General features: G+C 40.3%; 1 protein-coding gene across 1 annotated transcript in view; it reads left to right on the top strand.

Moving 5' to 3' along the window:
- The window catches only part of TFAP2D (transcription factor AP-2 delta), a 55,223-nt gene that overhangs the window by 4,479 nt on the left and 34,895 nt on the right, over positions 1-15,849 (top strand). Inside the window, exons 3-5 of the mRNA XM_065402087.1 lie at positions 322-382; positions 12,167-12,332; positions 14,293-14,411. Coding sequence (XP_065258159.1) covers positions 322-382; positions 12,167-12,332; positions 14,293-14,411 — 346 coding nt within the window. The remainder of the gene's footprint in view (positions 1-321; positions 383-12,166; positions 12,333-14,292; positions 14,412-15,849) is intronic.

The raw sequence follows: 15,849 nt of genomic DNA, 5'->3' as shown, positions 1-15,849 counted from the left end.
GAGAGACTATTTATATACATACACATAAACTTCTCAAATCTATCTATCTATCTATCTAGGCAAAAAATTATATCCAAATAGCAAGGAACCTGAAACTTATTCTGTGAAAAAATACGATTGCCTAGGATAGTGGAAAATTAAGGAATTAGACTGAGATTTGTATGGAGTTGTCAGGTAATTTGAATCCCATTTTAGAAATGTGTTGCTGAAATATTGTCTTTACTGTCGTTATTGACCGAGCTCCGTATTAAAAACAAACGCTGCTTAATTTTAAGCGTTTTGGTATCTGACTGATTTTTTTTTTATTTTTCATAATTTAAGGGGTCGGTGGAGGCCCAATGTGGGCTAGTACTGAACAGCCAAGGTGGGGTGATAAGGAGAGGTAAGCAGGTTAAAAAAAATATTTTCCTATATTTGACTTTAAAAAAAAAAAACTATGTCTCTATTTGTTGTTGTGTACGCATATTACAGATATATCGAAAAACTATTGATGATTTCAATGTAAAGAGAAGCACATTAAAACTAATGTAGTGTCTTGATGGCTCTATAGTGCATCAGTAATTTACAAATACCCCACTTCATGGCAGCTATCCGAAATTAAAAAGCGAATCGAGGTTTCTGTTTGTTTCATTATTTCCCCGTTTCTCGGGTAGATTTCTCGTTTTGATTTTAAAATATTTGTGCTCTCTAGCGCCTGGCTGTTAAATTTGCAGTCTGATCTCTTATGCAAAGGGCGAGAGTTTTGGAAATATGAGTGTAATAAATAACTCAGTGTTACAGACTGGTTGATACATCGCTGATTGACGAAGTAGTTAACTGCCTGGGTAAAGCCGCCCTTGATTCCATCTGCTACTGAAAATATCTGAAGTCTAAGTCTAAATCTATTTTGTTCTCTTTCCGGAATACCTTGCTCATGACTATTCGTGTGTGTGTGTGGGGAAAGTCTGTTATGACTAAGAGATGCAAAAGTAGGCCGTATTGTCTAAAGGCCCATATATTCAACCCCAATATAGAGACATACTGTATCCCAAAATAATGCTTATCATAAATATATGTATTCAGAATAAAACGAATATCAGGGTTTTGTCAAAGATCCATCCGACGTCTTCGGAAATAATATTCTTTCCCGTAATTATTCACTTTCCGTTTAATAAAGTCCGTTCTTATTCATTACACTATTAGCTACAGTGTTATTGAAGTAGAATAAAACCGATGTTATTATTCAGATCCCGGGACAAACTATAGATTTAAATAAAAAATAAAATACACCCGGGAACGAATTGCCATTGAAATTGCATTGAAAAAAAATCTCTAGTATTAAACATAGATTGAGATCCGACACAGATGGTGAGCCACTCCGAATTTTTTCGACTGGTTTTAGAATCCGATGTACCGATTGAAATCCCCAGTTCCGTGGCAAGGAACATTGTGAATCTTGACCCAGTGATTGTGGGAGGGGAGAATTAGCCCAAAACAAAAGGCGGGAGGTGGGTGGGGTGGATAACAATTGAATCCACTTATATTTTAAACAAGAGTGATTTGCTTACAAAAGATTTTAGCACTAGTATAACGTTCAGCAATAAAACCCGACAACACAAACACGCCGGGGCCTGGTAGTGTAAACGTGGTAGTTGGAAGAACAAAAAGCCAGGTGAGAGGCTATTATCCAAAGCAATCTGGACGGTAGATGAAAGGTAGGGCGGTCATTGAGGAGGCTGGTGACACTACATCTGGTGCTGAAAGAACAGCTCCACTAATTGGAATCTTTCCCGGCGCTCGTGACGGCTGCCTTGTCTTTCCAACCTGGGGTTGTCTTTGGAGTCTGTCCTGTATAACACTACATTTCCCCTGGTTTAAAATGTAGTCCCCGCCAAACGGCTCGGAGGCAAAGTTAGATTTAATTCTTATTTCACAAAGGAATGAACCGGGGGTGGGGAAACAACCCTGCAGAAGTCTGTAAAGTGGGAGAAAACAGGGAAGTTGAGAGTAACATTCCTCCGAGAGTTCTATTTGCAGTAGTACTGGAGAATCATGGCGGGTTGAAACTTCAGGACGTTGAAGGGATTGTTTGTACATGGATGTGTGCTAGCCGTTCCTATCTGTTGCAATCTGTCCATAAAAAGGGTGTACCCCGGCCTGTGTGATTCCCCTTGGTTCTTTCTCCTTGCAATTGAGTTGATATTAATTATATCTTAGAAAGTGTTTTCGTTTCTGAACCAAAATCTGATCTCTAGGAAGCTGAATCCTTATCAAAGAGAGACGGGGAGTGAATGAATTCCCATAAATTGGGGTTTATGTCTGTACTACTTGACTGGACTCTGATCTCCTTTGTGAAAGAGGGTTCATATATCCGTTTTGCTCACATCCAGTTTATTCAATTTCTCCAGCTCAGCTAAGGAGCTTCCAATTACCTGTGTGGCTGATTGTAGTCAAGACTCTTTTTTTTTTTTTTTTTAAAGCGATCAAGGTGCTCAAGGATTTAAAGATGGATAGTAAAGGAAATCCAGCATGGAAATGTAAGGTTTTCCCTCCACTGATCTGATGCCGAACTGCAGCTGCACAAGAGCTATCTCTTGGTGAAGTCAGGGGTAGATATCAAAGACGAGTCTATAAGTTTCAAATGTATATTAAAAATGCATAATAAATATTTTGTCCGACTTAAAAAAAAAGCGATAGGTGTTAGTAATAATCAAAACATCCTACGCCTAAGCTCGGTACAGTATCCCTTATAAATACATCAGACTTCTTTTCTAGCGATACATCAACAAGAATATATTGATTCTGGGCTTCCCTAATATTTTAAATGTCTCATGTCAGATTTTTTTTCTCGTTAATACATACACATATTTTTTTTAAAAATGAGGTTGGCTGGGTTTTTTTTTACTCGAAGAAAGAAAGAAAGAAAGAAAGAAAGAAAGAAAGAAAGAAAGAAAGAAAGAAAGAAAGAAAGAAAGATTTTAAAACAGAACTCTTCATGTAATTTCCCCTTGAACAGAAGTCATTCTATTGTTCGGGGAGGGGGCGGGGGTCTTAAAGGTCACGTGGTTTTCTTTATCAACCTGAATAATAATTATAATAAATCCAAAAAAGTCAAAAACAGCCTCAACAAACCCCTGTATCCGTCTCCGACCACAGATCTGACATTACACATCCTGGCTGGCTGCGATATTGTTTAGTGCCATGATTTTGTGTTTTCCTTCAATGAGGCTCGGAAAGTAAAAGACTTTTGCAGGACTTAGGTGGTGGCGAGATAATTACCAGCTAGATAAAATATTTGCCACCAATTCTGATGCAGAGATCCCCATGCTATCACTTTCATTTACTGGTGTGTAGGATATAGCCCGGAGCTCCACTACTCCAACCATCAGAACCAATAATCTTTACTTTACCTACTGCTCGTGTATCGATAGCTTCTCTAGCCTCAGGCAGCTGCTTTGATATGTTAATATTTCTGAGTACCAAATTCTGCAGAGATCATATTAATGTTGTACATACAGAGTGGAGCTTTGCCTTAAAGTTGAATATTCAGATCGCCTGTTTCAAAAGAAATCACTTGAAGAAACGAAGCTTCTATTTACAGGAGTCGTCTGTGGTTTTGGATCATTAAAACAAAACAAAACACCAACAAACCCCCACCCTCTCCTCTGACACTTTCCCAGTAAATGTCTCAGGCTTTTATTATGATCGACTCCTTCCCTTTTAGGTTGCCATTTTAAAGCCAAAGAGCCTGCTTTCCGTTTGATTTTGGGGGGGCTTGTTTGCTAACCACCCCACTCCCAAGCCCCCCTGCATATGAAACATACGCCGCTTGGGTGTCCTCACCTCCAAATATTTGGATTTAAAAAGACAACACGATGACATTTGGCCCCAGTCGTTTTATGAAATCGAGATGGCAAACTCCCAAAAAAAAAAAAAAAAATCTTGTTTCGCTTTGTGATCATCCATCGTTCCTGCCCCAGGCTAATTTCAAGAAGCTTAAATACTGCTATCGCCTCTGGGCCATGACGAGAGAGAGGCCAGGCTATCGGCAATAGCTCTTTTTCGATTGCCCTTGGCAACATAAAATACAAACTACTTTGAATCAAAACATTTTTGGGGAATTAATATGATCTGAACTCTGCACGTTTTTAGAGATCTTGAGTTTGTCAGATCGCTTAGAGGTGACTGACATGCGAATGCGGAAGCATTAATGCCTAGCTAGGAACACTGTCAGATCTTATTTGATTAAAAACACAAATTCTTAAAAGCTCAAGCATCAGTCACCCAAAAGTCTGCCAATAAAATCACGGGAAAGACGCGTCCCCTTCTCTCTTCTGCCTTTTATGTATTTACTTATGGCGCTGCCTACAATTTGAAAGGGATTCGATGTGGCTTGATCATTTTCTCTGATCTTCAATTTTAATTTGAGACACTTAATGACGAAACTACAGCCTAATGTCTCACTCATTAAGGGCGAGAGTTTAAGCGGGGGACTCTTCGAGGCAATGTTAACACAGAACAACAAAATAAAGCTTCCCAATACATTTTCCCCTTTATGATACCTCGGGTAACACATGGAAGGAGCGGTAGACTAGATCTTGCTGTAAAAGGTGTTTTCCGTATACTATCTCTGTAATCTATGCACTAGTGGTACTGAAAACTGGGGAGATACAGGAATGGTAATATCTTTTATTGTTTTTATTTCATGTAAATTGTAAACACCCGTTTGGCAGGAAAGTTAACAGGGATTTTATTTTGCTTGCTTGCTAAATATTCTCTGTGTCAAGACAGATTATCCTACTCTCTCTCTCTCTCTCTCTCTCTCTCTCACTCACCCCCACGCCCCCAAGCTAGAATATACCTATTCCTATATTTCTCCAATATTAAGAAGTAGTATTCTGTATCCAAAATAAAATCTATACATAGAAAATCGAAAAAGCAGAATTCGGTTTTACATAACAAAGGATAATGTATCGTTCTACAATAATGTTGTGAAACTTTCCACTAAAAGGAAACTTATTTTCTCCAGGTAATTAAGGGCGAAGGATAAGATCTGGATCTATAGGCGTATCCTGTACTGCAGGCTAATATAGTACTGTACATAAAGGCAATTTAATCTTTCAATTAATTGTATTTTCCTCCTTTTGTTGTTCTCAGGCCCCACCTCCTTTCCCCCACCAGCTCTTATCTGTTGAAGAACCGTACAATAGTCTTGATAATCCTGTAATACCTATAATTGTGTCCCGAGTCCTAATGCACTGTAATTAACACGGCTGTCTCTTTTCAGGGGCCAATTTGAATTGCATTAAATCCTAATAACTTGTTTAATTAATAGGTTTCGCGGTTCCAGCCGAGATAATCTCAAATCGACAACAACAAAAATTGGTCGAGGAGTTACGCTAGAAGGCAGGGTCTGTAATCCGCGCAGCGTTAGGCGTTTGTGTTTATTAGGCGTCAAATAAAATAAAATAAAATAAAAACAAAACCCCATTCCTGCAGCTTGCTTTGCCCTACACCGGAACGGCAAGCACGTGATTAGGTTGGGAGAGGGATTCGATTTTGTTTGCCTGCAAAAATCGTCCCTTGTGGTGTCAAACCAATGCCACAACTGGTCGCTAATGTTTGCAAGATCAGGCTTCCTGCGAAACTTGGGGAAGGGAACAAACGCCCCGTTTCCATCAGAGCTGCATGGAAATGTGGCTTCAGCTGTAGCACGGGGCAGTGAGGGAGTTACTGGTGGGCAGGGGAGCCCGCTCTGTGCTAACCTTCTGCTCTTTTCTTCACCTTCTGCTACATTTCACCTTCTGCTCCATTGCAAGGTTGGGAGCTTTTGTGCTTCCTAACGCGAGACAACAGCTTCAGCTCGGCCTGTCTGTGAATGGCTGAAACACGCGGTAGCCACACACACACACACACACCGGCGCACAATCCAAGCCACACAAACAGAACTTCCATAGCATATTTAAGAGTAGGTTAGATAAGTGTCTATCAGGGATGGTCTAGACAGTATTTGGTCCTGCCATGCGGGCAGGGGACTGGACTGGATGACCTCTCGAGGTCCCTTCCAGTCCTAGAATCTATGAATAGACTGGGACAGGGCGCAAACCACAATGCACACGTCGCCCAGCGCACAGAACACCACACGCACCTGAACACCACCACAAGCAGATATGCGCACCAGGACAGGACGCACACATCGGTACAACACACCAGCAGCAAACAAAGCAAGCAACCCACGCACAACCTCAGTAGAAGAGGGTCGAACATCTCGCGCCACGCACACACAGCGAGGACAGCACCCAGACATGATACAATATGTCAAATACAACACCCCCCAACCGCACGCGCGCGCACCCCGCCCCAGAGAGAGAGCACACCGACTAGCACAACGCCCAGCAGCACGCAATGCAAACGAGACTCACAGAGTGCAAAAGACAACACAAGGGAAGACAAAAGTACATAATACAACATAGGGAACACAAAACACACCACACAGCGTACCAAAGTCTCATCACCACACACACACACACACACACACACCGGGAGAACACACATAGCACAACACAAAACACAATATAGTGTGCCAAAATCTCATCATTCAGCATATACACAGAACACAGCAAGCCAAATTAAAAAAAACAAAAAGAAACCTGCCTACATTTCCCCAAACCTCTGGCAGGATGAAGAGTTGGAACATCTGCTAAAAGATTGTTAACTGGGAATTTCTGCTTAAAAAAAACCTTAATGTCTTAGGAGTTCTTTTAGACAGTTCTGCTCCTTTATGACACATTTGACAGTTAGGGAGACAGGTGAAATTAACAAATCAAACTCTAACAATGCTTAGGAGTTATTGATGTGAAAGAGAAGTGGACTGATTTTTTTCCTTTTATCTCTGAACATTTTGCATTTGAGCCCATACCATTAAAATAAGATTTATGTTCTCATTATAAAGCACAAATCCCTTCAGTATAATTGCATGATGTTGGCATTATGATTGATCAAGCACCCATCCTCCTTCCATTGAATGTCTTCCTTTTGTGCATGTCTGTAGAAATCTTTACAGTTGTGTTCCTGGAAGCCAGTGAGATGAGGACAAACAACAACAAAAAAAACAAAAGCACACTTGTCCTTTTGTTTATTTTGTTTTGCATCCATTATAGTGGCATTCCTACTTCATCTGAATTAACTTCTTAGGTCAAGATTTTCAAACATAGGTGCCCAAAATTAGGCTCTTAATTGCCTATTTAGGCCTATACTTAAGTGGTTTGATTTTCAAAAGTATTGACAACTCAGCAGCTCCCACTGAACTCAACCATATTACTCATGATTTTACAGTTACACAGGTGCTTACATTCTTTGCTGGGTCAGGACCTAAAGCTGGGCAAAAACCTCAAAAAAAAAATCCCCTGATTATTTACTGGTATATATATATATATAAAATCACTTCTGCTGCATTCACACCCCTTTTGTGTTTAGTTAACATGAATATTCTGTAAATGAGTTTATTGCACAAATGTACATGGAAACAGTACGTTTTAAGTGACTATGAGAGATAGTCACACAGTTTGAACTCATAAATGTAAGAAACCTGATTACAAAGGTTATATGTATTCAGCCTGTCCAGTCACAAATAACCAACACAGCTGGAATTTGGAACATTTATAATGAACTGCTCACAAATAAACTACAGAGCAGCAGTTCTTCACAGACATTAATTTGAATCTGAATAATTTGATGAATAATTCTGAGAAAATTCTAAATTGCCCACAATGACTCATAAACAGAAAAAGAGGTGAAATGTGTCAAATAAACCACTCATCAGTAGCTATTTTGACAGCTGTTCTATTACTTAACAAAACATAAGGATTTCCATTTCTCCATTTTGTAATAAACTGCAAATTTGCCAGATTTTCAGAACACGGTAAAAAAAAAATCTGAAAGGTGTCATGAATTGTAACCCAGAAATTCATTTTAAAGGCACCTGTAGACATAAATAATAGAATAATAAAAGAACAGAACCTAATGTTAATTGTTTATATAAAATAAATCCCACATATATCTCCTTAAAAACCCATTTCTTCAATGATGACTCTAGTGGATTATGCTGATTCTTATAGAAAAGCACTATGTACACATGCTATTTGCTACAGGCCAGAAAAAATATGAACTCACAATGCAGTGACAGCAGTAGAAATATATGTCTCACATTTCTGACAAAGCAATAGCATTGTTTTCTATTAAAACACAAATAATTAATGCACAGCATTTTAACTAATGGGGGGGTGGGAGGCATCTCAGAACAGAGATCTACTGATAAATGGGCAGACATGTGCCCTATTCAACATAACCACATGCCTAACTTTAAGTATGCCAGTGAGATTTAAAGTTAAGCATGTGCTTAAATGAATCAGGATCTAAATGATTTTCCACCACACTACATTATCATGTATATCTTCTATTCATATGAAAGGGAAAAATTAAAACCAAAATCCACAAACCTGTCTTTGCACCTTAATTTACTGACATTTTCATTGTGTTGACAGGACTGATGTGTTTCTAGTAAGTTAGTGGAGTCCACTGGTGTTCCTACTATTATTATTTGATGCATTTATCATTATTGGTGGCTAGTGTTTTGCACTGAAATAGTTCATTTGGTGCAAAGAGGGGAATAAAGTACAAATACTCTCCCAAAACTGGCACTTACTTCCTTTTAATGCTAATTTGTCAGCTATTTAGCACAACTCTTGATAGTTCTATTTCAAGAGGTGATGGTCAGATTAGGGGTGAGAGAACAAAGTCAAAGCAGAGTCCAGCACAAAGGAGCCAGTTTTACTCCTATTTAAGTAAATGGGAAGGAGATTTTTCCCCTTTACCTTCAGTGGGAATAGGATTGGGCCCCAAAATATTACAGCAAAAATTAAAAATACCCTTTCCCTATTAAAGCACCCAATCCTTCAAGGAGTTTATCAACAGCATCCTCATCTCCCAGTGAAGTTCGTGGTAGCTTAGGGCACTCCATACCTTGAAGGATCGGGCCCAGAATCTTCTGTCCCTCAGTTGGGTTTTCTGTTCCCCAAATTATAGATATCTTTTTTTCCCCTTTTCCTCGGTACTGTTATATTTGTTAAAATAGTAATGAGGATGACAAATAAGAAGACAAAGTCATGTGATAAAGAAAGATGGTAACTTAATAATCACATTTATCCATGCATTCCACAGTCGTAGCTTATGCACCATACATGATACTACAAACGCTTCCCCATCTCGATAATGCTTTGTCTTGAGCGTGGCCCCATTGCAGTCAACAGGTCTCTTTGCATAAGTAAGGAATGGTTTGCAGGATCAATTTTATAGCGAATGGGCCCAGTCCTATGAAAACTTATTTATGTCAGTGCCTTGCTAGCAGGGGTAGTCCTGTTGGCATCCTTTCAACGGCACCACTCACAAAGGACTATGTTCTGAAACCTTTACTCTGTAAGTATCCTAGTAGACCTCACTGGGACTACTCATGTGAATAATTGTTCACCAGTGCGTGTAAGTGGCTCACAATCTGCCACTTTACTCATGTTGAGTACTGACTTTTCATGGGTAAGGTACTAATCAGCATGAGTACTAGTGGCAGCATCTGGTCCCTAACAACTACTGAAGGGAGTGATAACTACTCATGAGAGCAAGGGTTTCCAGGATCAGACATTAAACTCCTGAGAGGCTTAGAATTTTTTGCCCTGTCCTCTGTTATTTCAGCTGTTGCCCACTGCCTGTGGTTGGCTATCAGCTAGGACAATTCCTTTGATGTTCTGTACCAAGAACTGTGTTTCTAAAGGTGAGCAATGATTGGCCTTAGTTGCTGTCATTGCTATTTCATAGGAAATAATGCACAAACAGGCCTCTCACTGCTGACCTCAGCTTCTTCTCAACTTTATCTCTACATTTTAATATACTAACTAAAAAAGAATTGGAAGCTAAAAATATGTGCAAAGCATAACCTGTGATCTTTCACTGTTGTTTGTACTTGTCCTTCCCTTTCTATTCCTACCGCCTCTCCCTTTGTTTATTGCCACTCCTTGGTCTCTTCTGTTGGGTGTAGGGTCCAGTCCCATGGTCCTCATTCCCATTAGTCCCCAGTGGGAGTATTCATGTGAGTAAGGACTTCAAAGAAGATTGCCTGCTCCTTGAGGCCTATTTTTGGAGCCATCTTTGTCCGTAAAACTCCCCTCTTCTCCGTGGTGCAGTAGCAATGAATAATTAATATAGTGCAATAATTATATGCAACAGATTTTACCATGTTCTAATTTGCATCTGGTTTTCAGCATTTCTAAAAAAAAAATGAATTTAGCTTTTTTGATTTTTGTTTTGAAGAAAAGAACACTTTTTCTTTCTCCCATACATGTTCCCCCTCCGTATTGTTATAAATGGGATTGTTTGGCACGGTAACTGTGTTTTTAAATATTTAAGTTGTAAGGTATTTACAACTACAGATTAATGACAAGGTTTTCAATAAGCTCAGGTTAGGGAAGGAAAGCCAAGGTGGGACCAAAATATTTTCATATTAAATGAATAATGATTTATTCAGTGTCAATTGCTTGTGCACATATGGGTTTAATTTAAGAGAGAAAGAGAAATATTAACATTTCATTAATTTCAGTACAGTCTGATTGTTTGTAAAATATACAAAGGACTTGCCTCTTATTTTGAAATAAGTAGATCTATATCTATAGCTCCCTCTATACATATACACATGTAGGCGTGTGAATATATATATATATATATATACAAACATGCAATGAGGCTATATTGAAATTAATCAGGGTGGAAAGAAAGATCAGATAAACATCTGAAGCCATCACCAAATTTGTATTGCCATTTTCAGCTGTACATTATAGACCAGAAATTTTAAAATGTTTGTGCGAAAATATGCAGGGACTTTTGTACAACTCTGACTTGTACATACATAAACTCCACTGCATGCATGTGGCACTTGACTTACCTGTTCTAACACCTAGATGCTTACTCAAATCAGGGTTCACGTGTGCATCAGAGGTTGCACATTAGAGAGGGCAGATCGAAGAAATGCACCTTCCATTTGGAGCAGAAGGGGATCATTAGTCTTGAGATCCCTGGGGAGAGTTCATTCCACACTCTCAGGCCAGCCCTGGAGAAAGCGCTGACTTCTGCACAGCCTAGCTTTATCCTTATGGTTGAAAGTTCCATTGTGCCCGAGAAGCAGAATTGTTGACCACATTCTTCATCCCCGAGCTTTTGGTGGTCTTGTAGATAACCTGGGCCCAGGCCAAACAGATGTTAATTGCAAGGAATAAATAGATCTAGAACTCATCTGGGGATAAACCAGTGTAGCTTCATTGTCTCCAGTCAAGCTATGGTGATACACCACCTGAAGAGCTGGTCTAATGGAAGGCAGAGTGTTTGAAGGTTCTGAGACCTCTGGAACCATTCTGATAAAAAAAAGTAATTGTAACATGACCATTTCTCCTAGACTGAATAGGATACCAATGTTCCCGATGGATGTTATACACTGTCTTGTGAACGTTAAGATGCAGTTTTTTAGCAGTGAGGGTAATTTACCATTGGAGCAGATCACCAAGGGATGTGGTAAATTCCCTATCACTTGAGGAGTTTCTAAATCATGACTAGCTGTCTAAAGCAGATGCTTTAGTTCAGCCATAAGTTGTTGTCATGCTACATGCAGGAATCACTGGCTGACATCAGAGGTGCTGGAATTAGGAGTCCAGGGGGTGCTGTAGCACCCCCTGACTTGAAGTGGTTTCCATTATATACAGGATTTACAGTTTGGTTCAATGGCTCTCAGCACCCCCACTATAAAAATTGTTCCAGCACCTCTGGCTGACATTACACGGCCAGTCTTGTGCAGATCAGACTGGATAATCATAATGGTGTCTTCTAGCTTTAAAATTTATGATTTAAAAAAAAAATGGTTCATTTCCTCCACCTATTAGATTTCAATCTAGTAGGTCTTCTGAAAACTGTAGAGTGAGAAGAAAGAAAGAAAGAAAGAAAGAAAGAAAGAAAGAAAGAAAGAAAGAAAGAAAGAAAGAAAGAAAGAAAAGTGCACAATTGTGCCTGTATTTGTCAAAGCAAAGAAAAACATCTTAGAAACCATACTTTGATTCTGTCTTCTAACCTAAGGCATGTGTTTTTTGCTTTGTAGGTGGTACCTGTGTTGTTAACCCCACAGATCTTTTTTGCTCTGTACCCGGGCGTTTATCTCTACTCAGCTCCACTTCTAAATACAAAGTGACCATTGCGGAGGTGAAGAGGCGCCTCTCTCCACCCGAATGCCTCAATGCTTCGCTCTTGGGAGGCATTTTGAGAAGGTAAGTTGAGGTCAGGTGTAGCAGAGTCAAGGTAGCACTGTCATTCTTTTCCTCATACACTTTTGGCTAGATCATCATAGGTAGAGTAGATCAGAAAATGGGGGGGGAGAGGGGCAGGTTCCAAGGAAAATTTCAGTGAAAACAAAGAAAAATATTCTTTTCATCAACATTTTCTGCAGAAAAAGATGGACTTTTCATCAAAAAAAAAAAATAAAAAAATCAGCTTTTCATTGGCAAGACCAAATGTTCCATGGAAAGCAGACCCTTTGTGTGGAAAAATTCATTTAGTCCAAAAACTAATTTCCTGTTGAAAAAGAATTTTGATGGAAAATTTTCAGCAAGCCCTAGTCACAGCTTAGCCGCATAAGGGAATACGAGGGAGTGAGGCCCCCTGTTCAACCCCCCTCAGATTTTGACTCCAGTCAGGATGGAGTGAGCAGATGCTACTTGCTCGATTCTCCCCACTCTGGGACAAAGGGGCAGTGAGAAGGGAGCAGTGGGCAGGGTTTTGTCTCCCCCTCAGGGTTTTGTCTCCCCAGCCAGAAGAGCTGCCTAGGTTTGCAACAAGCAGTAAGCTGATCTACTAAAAAGAGTGAAGTAATTTATTACACCTCACACAGCCAGGGGAAAATGGGAGTGGATTGTGACTCAGAGGGGTGTGTGTAAGGGGTATGTCAATACTCCATAGCGAGCCTGGGGGGTGACTCAGGTTTGAGACCAACCACCCTTCTGCTCACACACAAATCTGTCTGATTCTGCACCTGGCTTCTAGGTCTCTGCTGGGGGGATAAGCCCAAGCCCTGTCCTTTTGCAGTGTGGCCACAGGTCAAGGCACAGACACAAGCAAGAAAGTTTCTATACTGAGGCATGGACACGTTACTACAGCTGTGAGACCTGGGTCCAGCAGGTGTAAGCCCACGTTTACAATGCAGCGTGGATGCTCAAGTGCAGGCTTGGAAACGCCAAATCCTGGGGCCCACAGATCCAGGTGTACGATGCAGTGTAGACATACCCAAAGTCTCCTGAGCAGAGCTGGGTGACTAATAGGTATTTTGATTCATTGGAGATTTTAAAAAGTAAAAAAATATATATCATTTTGGGTTAGACCAAAACCAATTTTTTTTTTAAATTTTGAGAGAAGCAAAAAGTCAGAAAGAATTTTAGTTTCAGGCCAACCAAAATGTTTAATTTTGACAAAATGTTTTGTTTCAATGTCGACTATTTAAAAAGATTTCTGAATTGTTTCAAAACAGCATTCAATAACATTTAAAAACAAAAACATTATTTCAAACAGAAAAATTGAAGCATTTCATATCGGAAATATCAAAAACCACTGTGTCTATTTGTCTGGATTTTTTTTGGAGGTGAGGATGTTTCAAAAAGAACAATGTCTTGGAATCAACATGAATTCGCAAAACGTTTCAGTGTTGCCCAATCTGCATTTTGCACCAGAAAATTTTTCAACTGACAAATTTTGTCCAGCTCTGTTCACGAGGCTACTTTTAGGGTGGTGCTGCTTATGTGAAACCCTTTGCTCAGGACTGTGCTGAAAGTCACAGCCTGAAGTAATTTAAAGCTAGATGCTGATCACCGTACCCAGGCTCAATATCACCTTACCCAAGTGGTACTTCAATGGGACCACTACTAGAGTAAATCACTACTCGGTGTGAGTAAGGAATAAGGATCTGTCCCTGACAGATTTTTCATGGACATCAGCAGTGGTGGGATAGACCCAAGATTAGCAAAAGGGGTGAATGGAAATTTTAGATTGGAATGTAATGAACAAACAAGGAAAATGAATACACAGATATTCTTCAGGAACTATTTTGGAGAAGTTGTATGGCTTGTGTTATACAGGAGGTTAGAATGGATGATCACAATGGGATTTTTTGGCATTTTAGTCTATGAATCTATGAATAAAATCAGTGTGGGATTTTTTTAACCCCATTTATCATGACAGAGCAAAATCCAAGAATGGGGGGCGCTGTTTGCGAGAAAAATTGGACAGACTGGGACTGAATTTGCCTGCAGGAAGAAGGAAAGCAGCAAATGTCACCCTTCTGACTTCCTTGGTTGAAGGTAGGCTTTGTAATATCATAATATAATAATACTGTCATGTAATAATGTGTTTGCAGTGTTATAGCCACGTTGGCCCCAGCATATTAAGAAGACAAGGTGGATGAGGTAATATCTTTTTATTGGACCAGCTTCTGTTGCTGAAAGAGACAAGTTCTGAGCTCTGAGTGAGCTCGAAAACTTATCTCTTTCACCAACAGAAGTTGGTCCAACAAAATATATTACCTCACCCATCTTTGTCTATGTAATAATTTGCATCGATATGACACCTTCCATCCCTAGATTTAAACATCATCATCCCATTTTGTACAAAGAGGCACAGTGACTTGCCTAAGTTCATGAGGGAATCACTGGCAGAGACAGGAGTTAAAACTCAGGTCTCCTGTCCCCCAGTCCAGTAGCTTATTCATTAAACCATGCTTCCCTTCACATTTATATGATGCTTTCTGACCAGGGAATCTCACACATTAACCAAAGAAGCATCACCGTGCTGTTGTGAGGTAGATGAGGATTCTATACCCATTCTACAGATGGGACTATTTCTCTGGCAAATGTGTCCTTTTTGTGTGTGTCTCTTCGTGAATTGCCTAGAGCTGGTTCAAAATATTGAACATTTCCCCCCAAAAAGGGGACACATTTTTCAACAAAGAATTTTTGTGAGAAAAATTCCTTTTTCAAACCTAGAGCAGCTTAAGATTTCCCAGGATTTATCTGCAGTTTGAAAGGCATTCAACAAGCACTCCCTGCTGATAATTGATGGCCTGTAGCTTGGTCGTGAGCAGCTCTGTGCCCCGGAGAGGCGAGGAACAGCTCCTCCTAGGTGCTGAGAGCTCTGAGCTCCCATTGACGCAGTGAGAGCTCAGCACCTGATGGGATAATACCCTACACGTCCATTCAGAAGTAAACAGGGCGGCTCAGGTTTGAAAATGGGAAAATGGAATGGTCAGCATGAGTGTGGGAGTGGAGAACATGCAGCACCTGGCAGGAGGGACCTAGATTCTTGTTTGATCAAGCCCACTCAGCACATATGACTACACTGCGATTTAGGCCTGGTCTGCATTGCGGATTTGCCCAGATCACAGCTGGTTGTAATCAGGATAGAGCCCTACTGTAGACAATGTCTTAGAATATAAACCTGCGTGGGGGAGTAAGAACCATCCCGCCCCTTACACTCCTTTATGGGCTACCCAGCCCATAGGTGCTGGCACACAGAAGGAAGCAGAGCTATGTGACTTCTTACTCAGTAGGTGGGCAGGGGCTGGGCAAAGAGGTGCGGGGTGTTGGCAGAGCCTTGGTTACATCCTACTCCTACCCAATTTGCTTGCCAGCACAGCTGGTCATGCGATGGCAGGAAGCAGTAATTTACTTCTGGGCTAAGTCAGTAGCAAATTACTTCTCTCCTGCAATAAGGGGGAAAACAGGGAAGGGGTTGCAACTTACA

The sequence above is a fragment of the Emys orbicularis genome, chromosome 3 (assembly GCF_028017835.1).
Source record: "Emys orbicularis isolate rEmyOrb1 chromosome 3, rEmyOrb1.hap1, whole genome shotgun sequence".
Taxonomy (NCBI): Eukaryota; Metazoa; Chordata; order Testudines; family Emydidae; genus Emys; species Emys orbicularis.
This window is presented reverse-complemented; position numbering and strand designations above follow the sequence as displayed.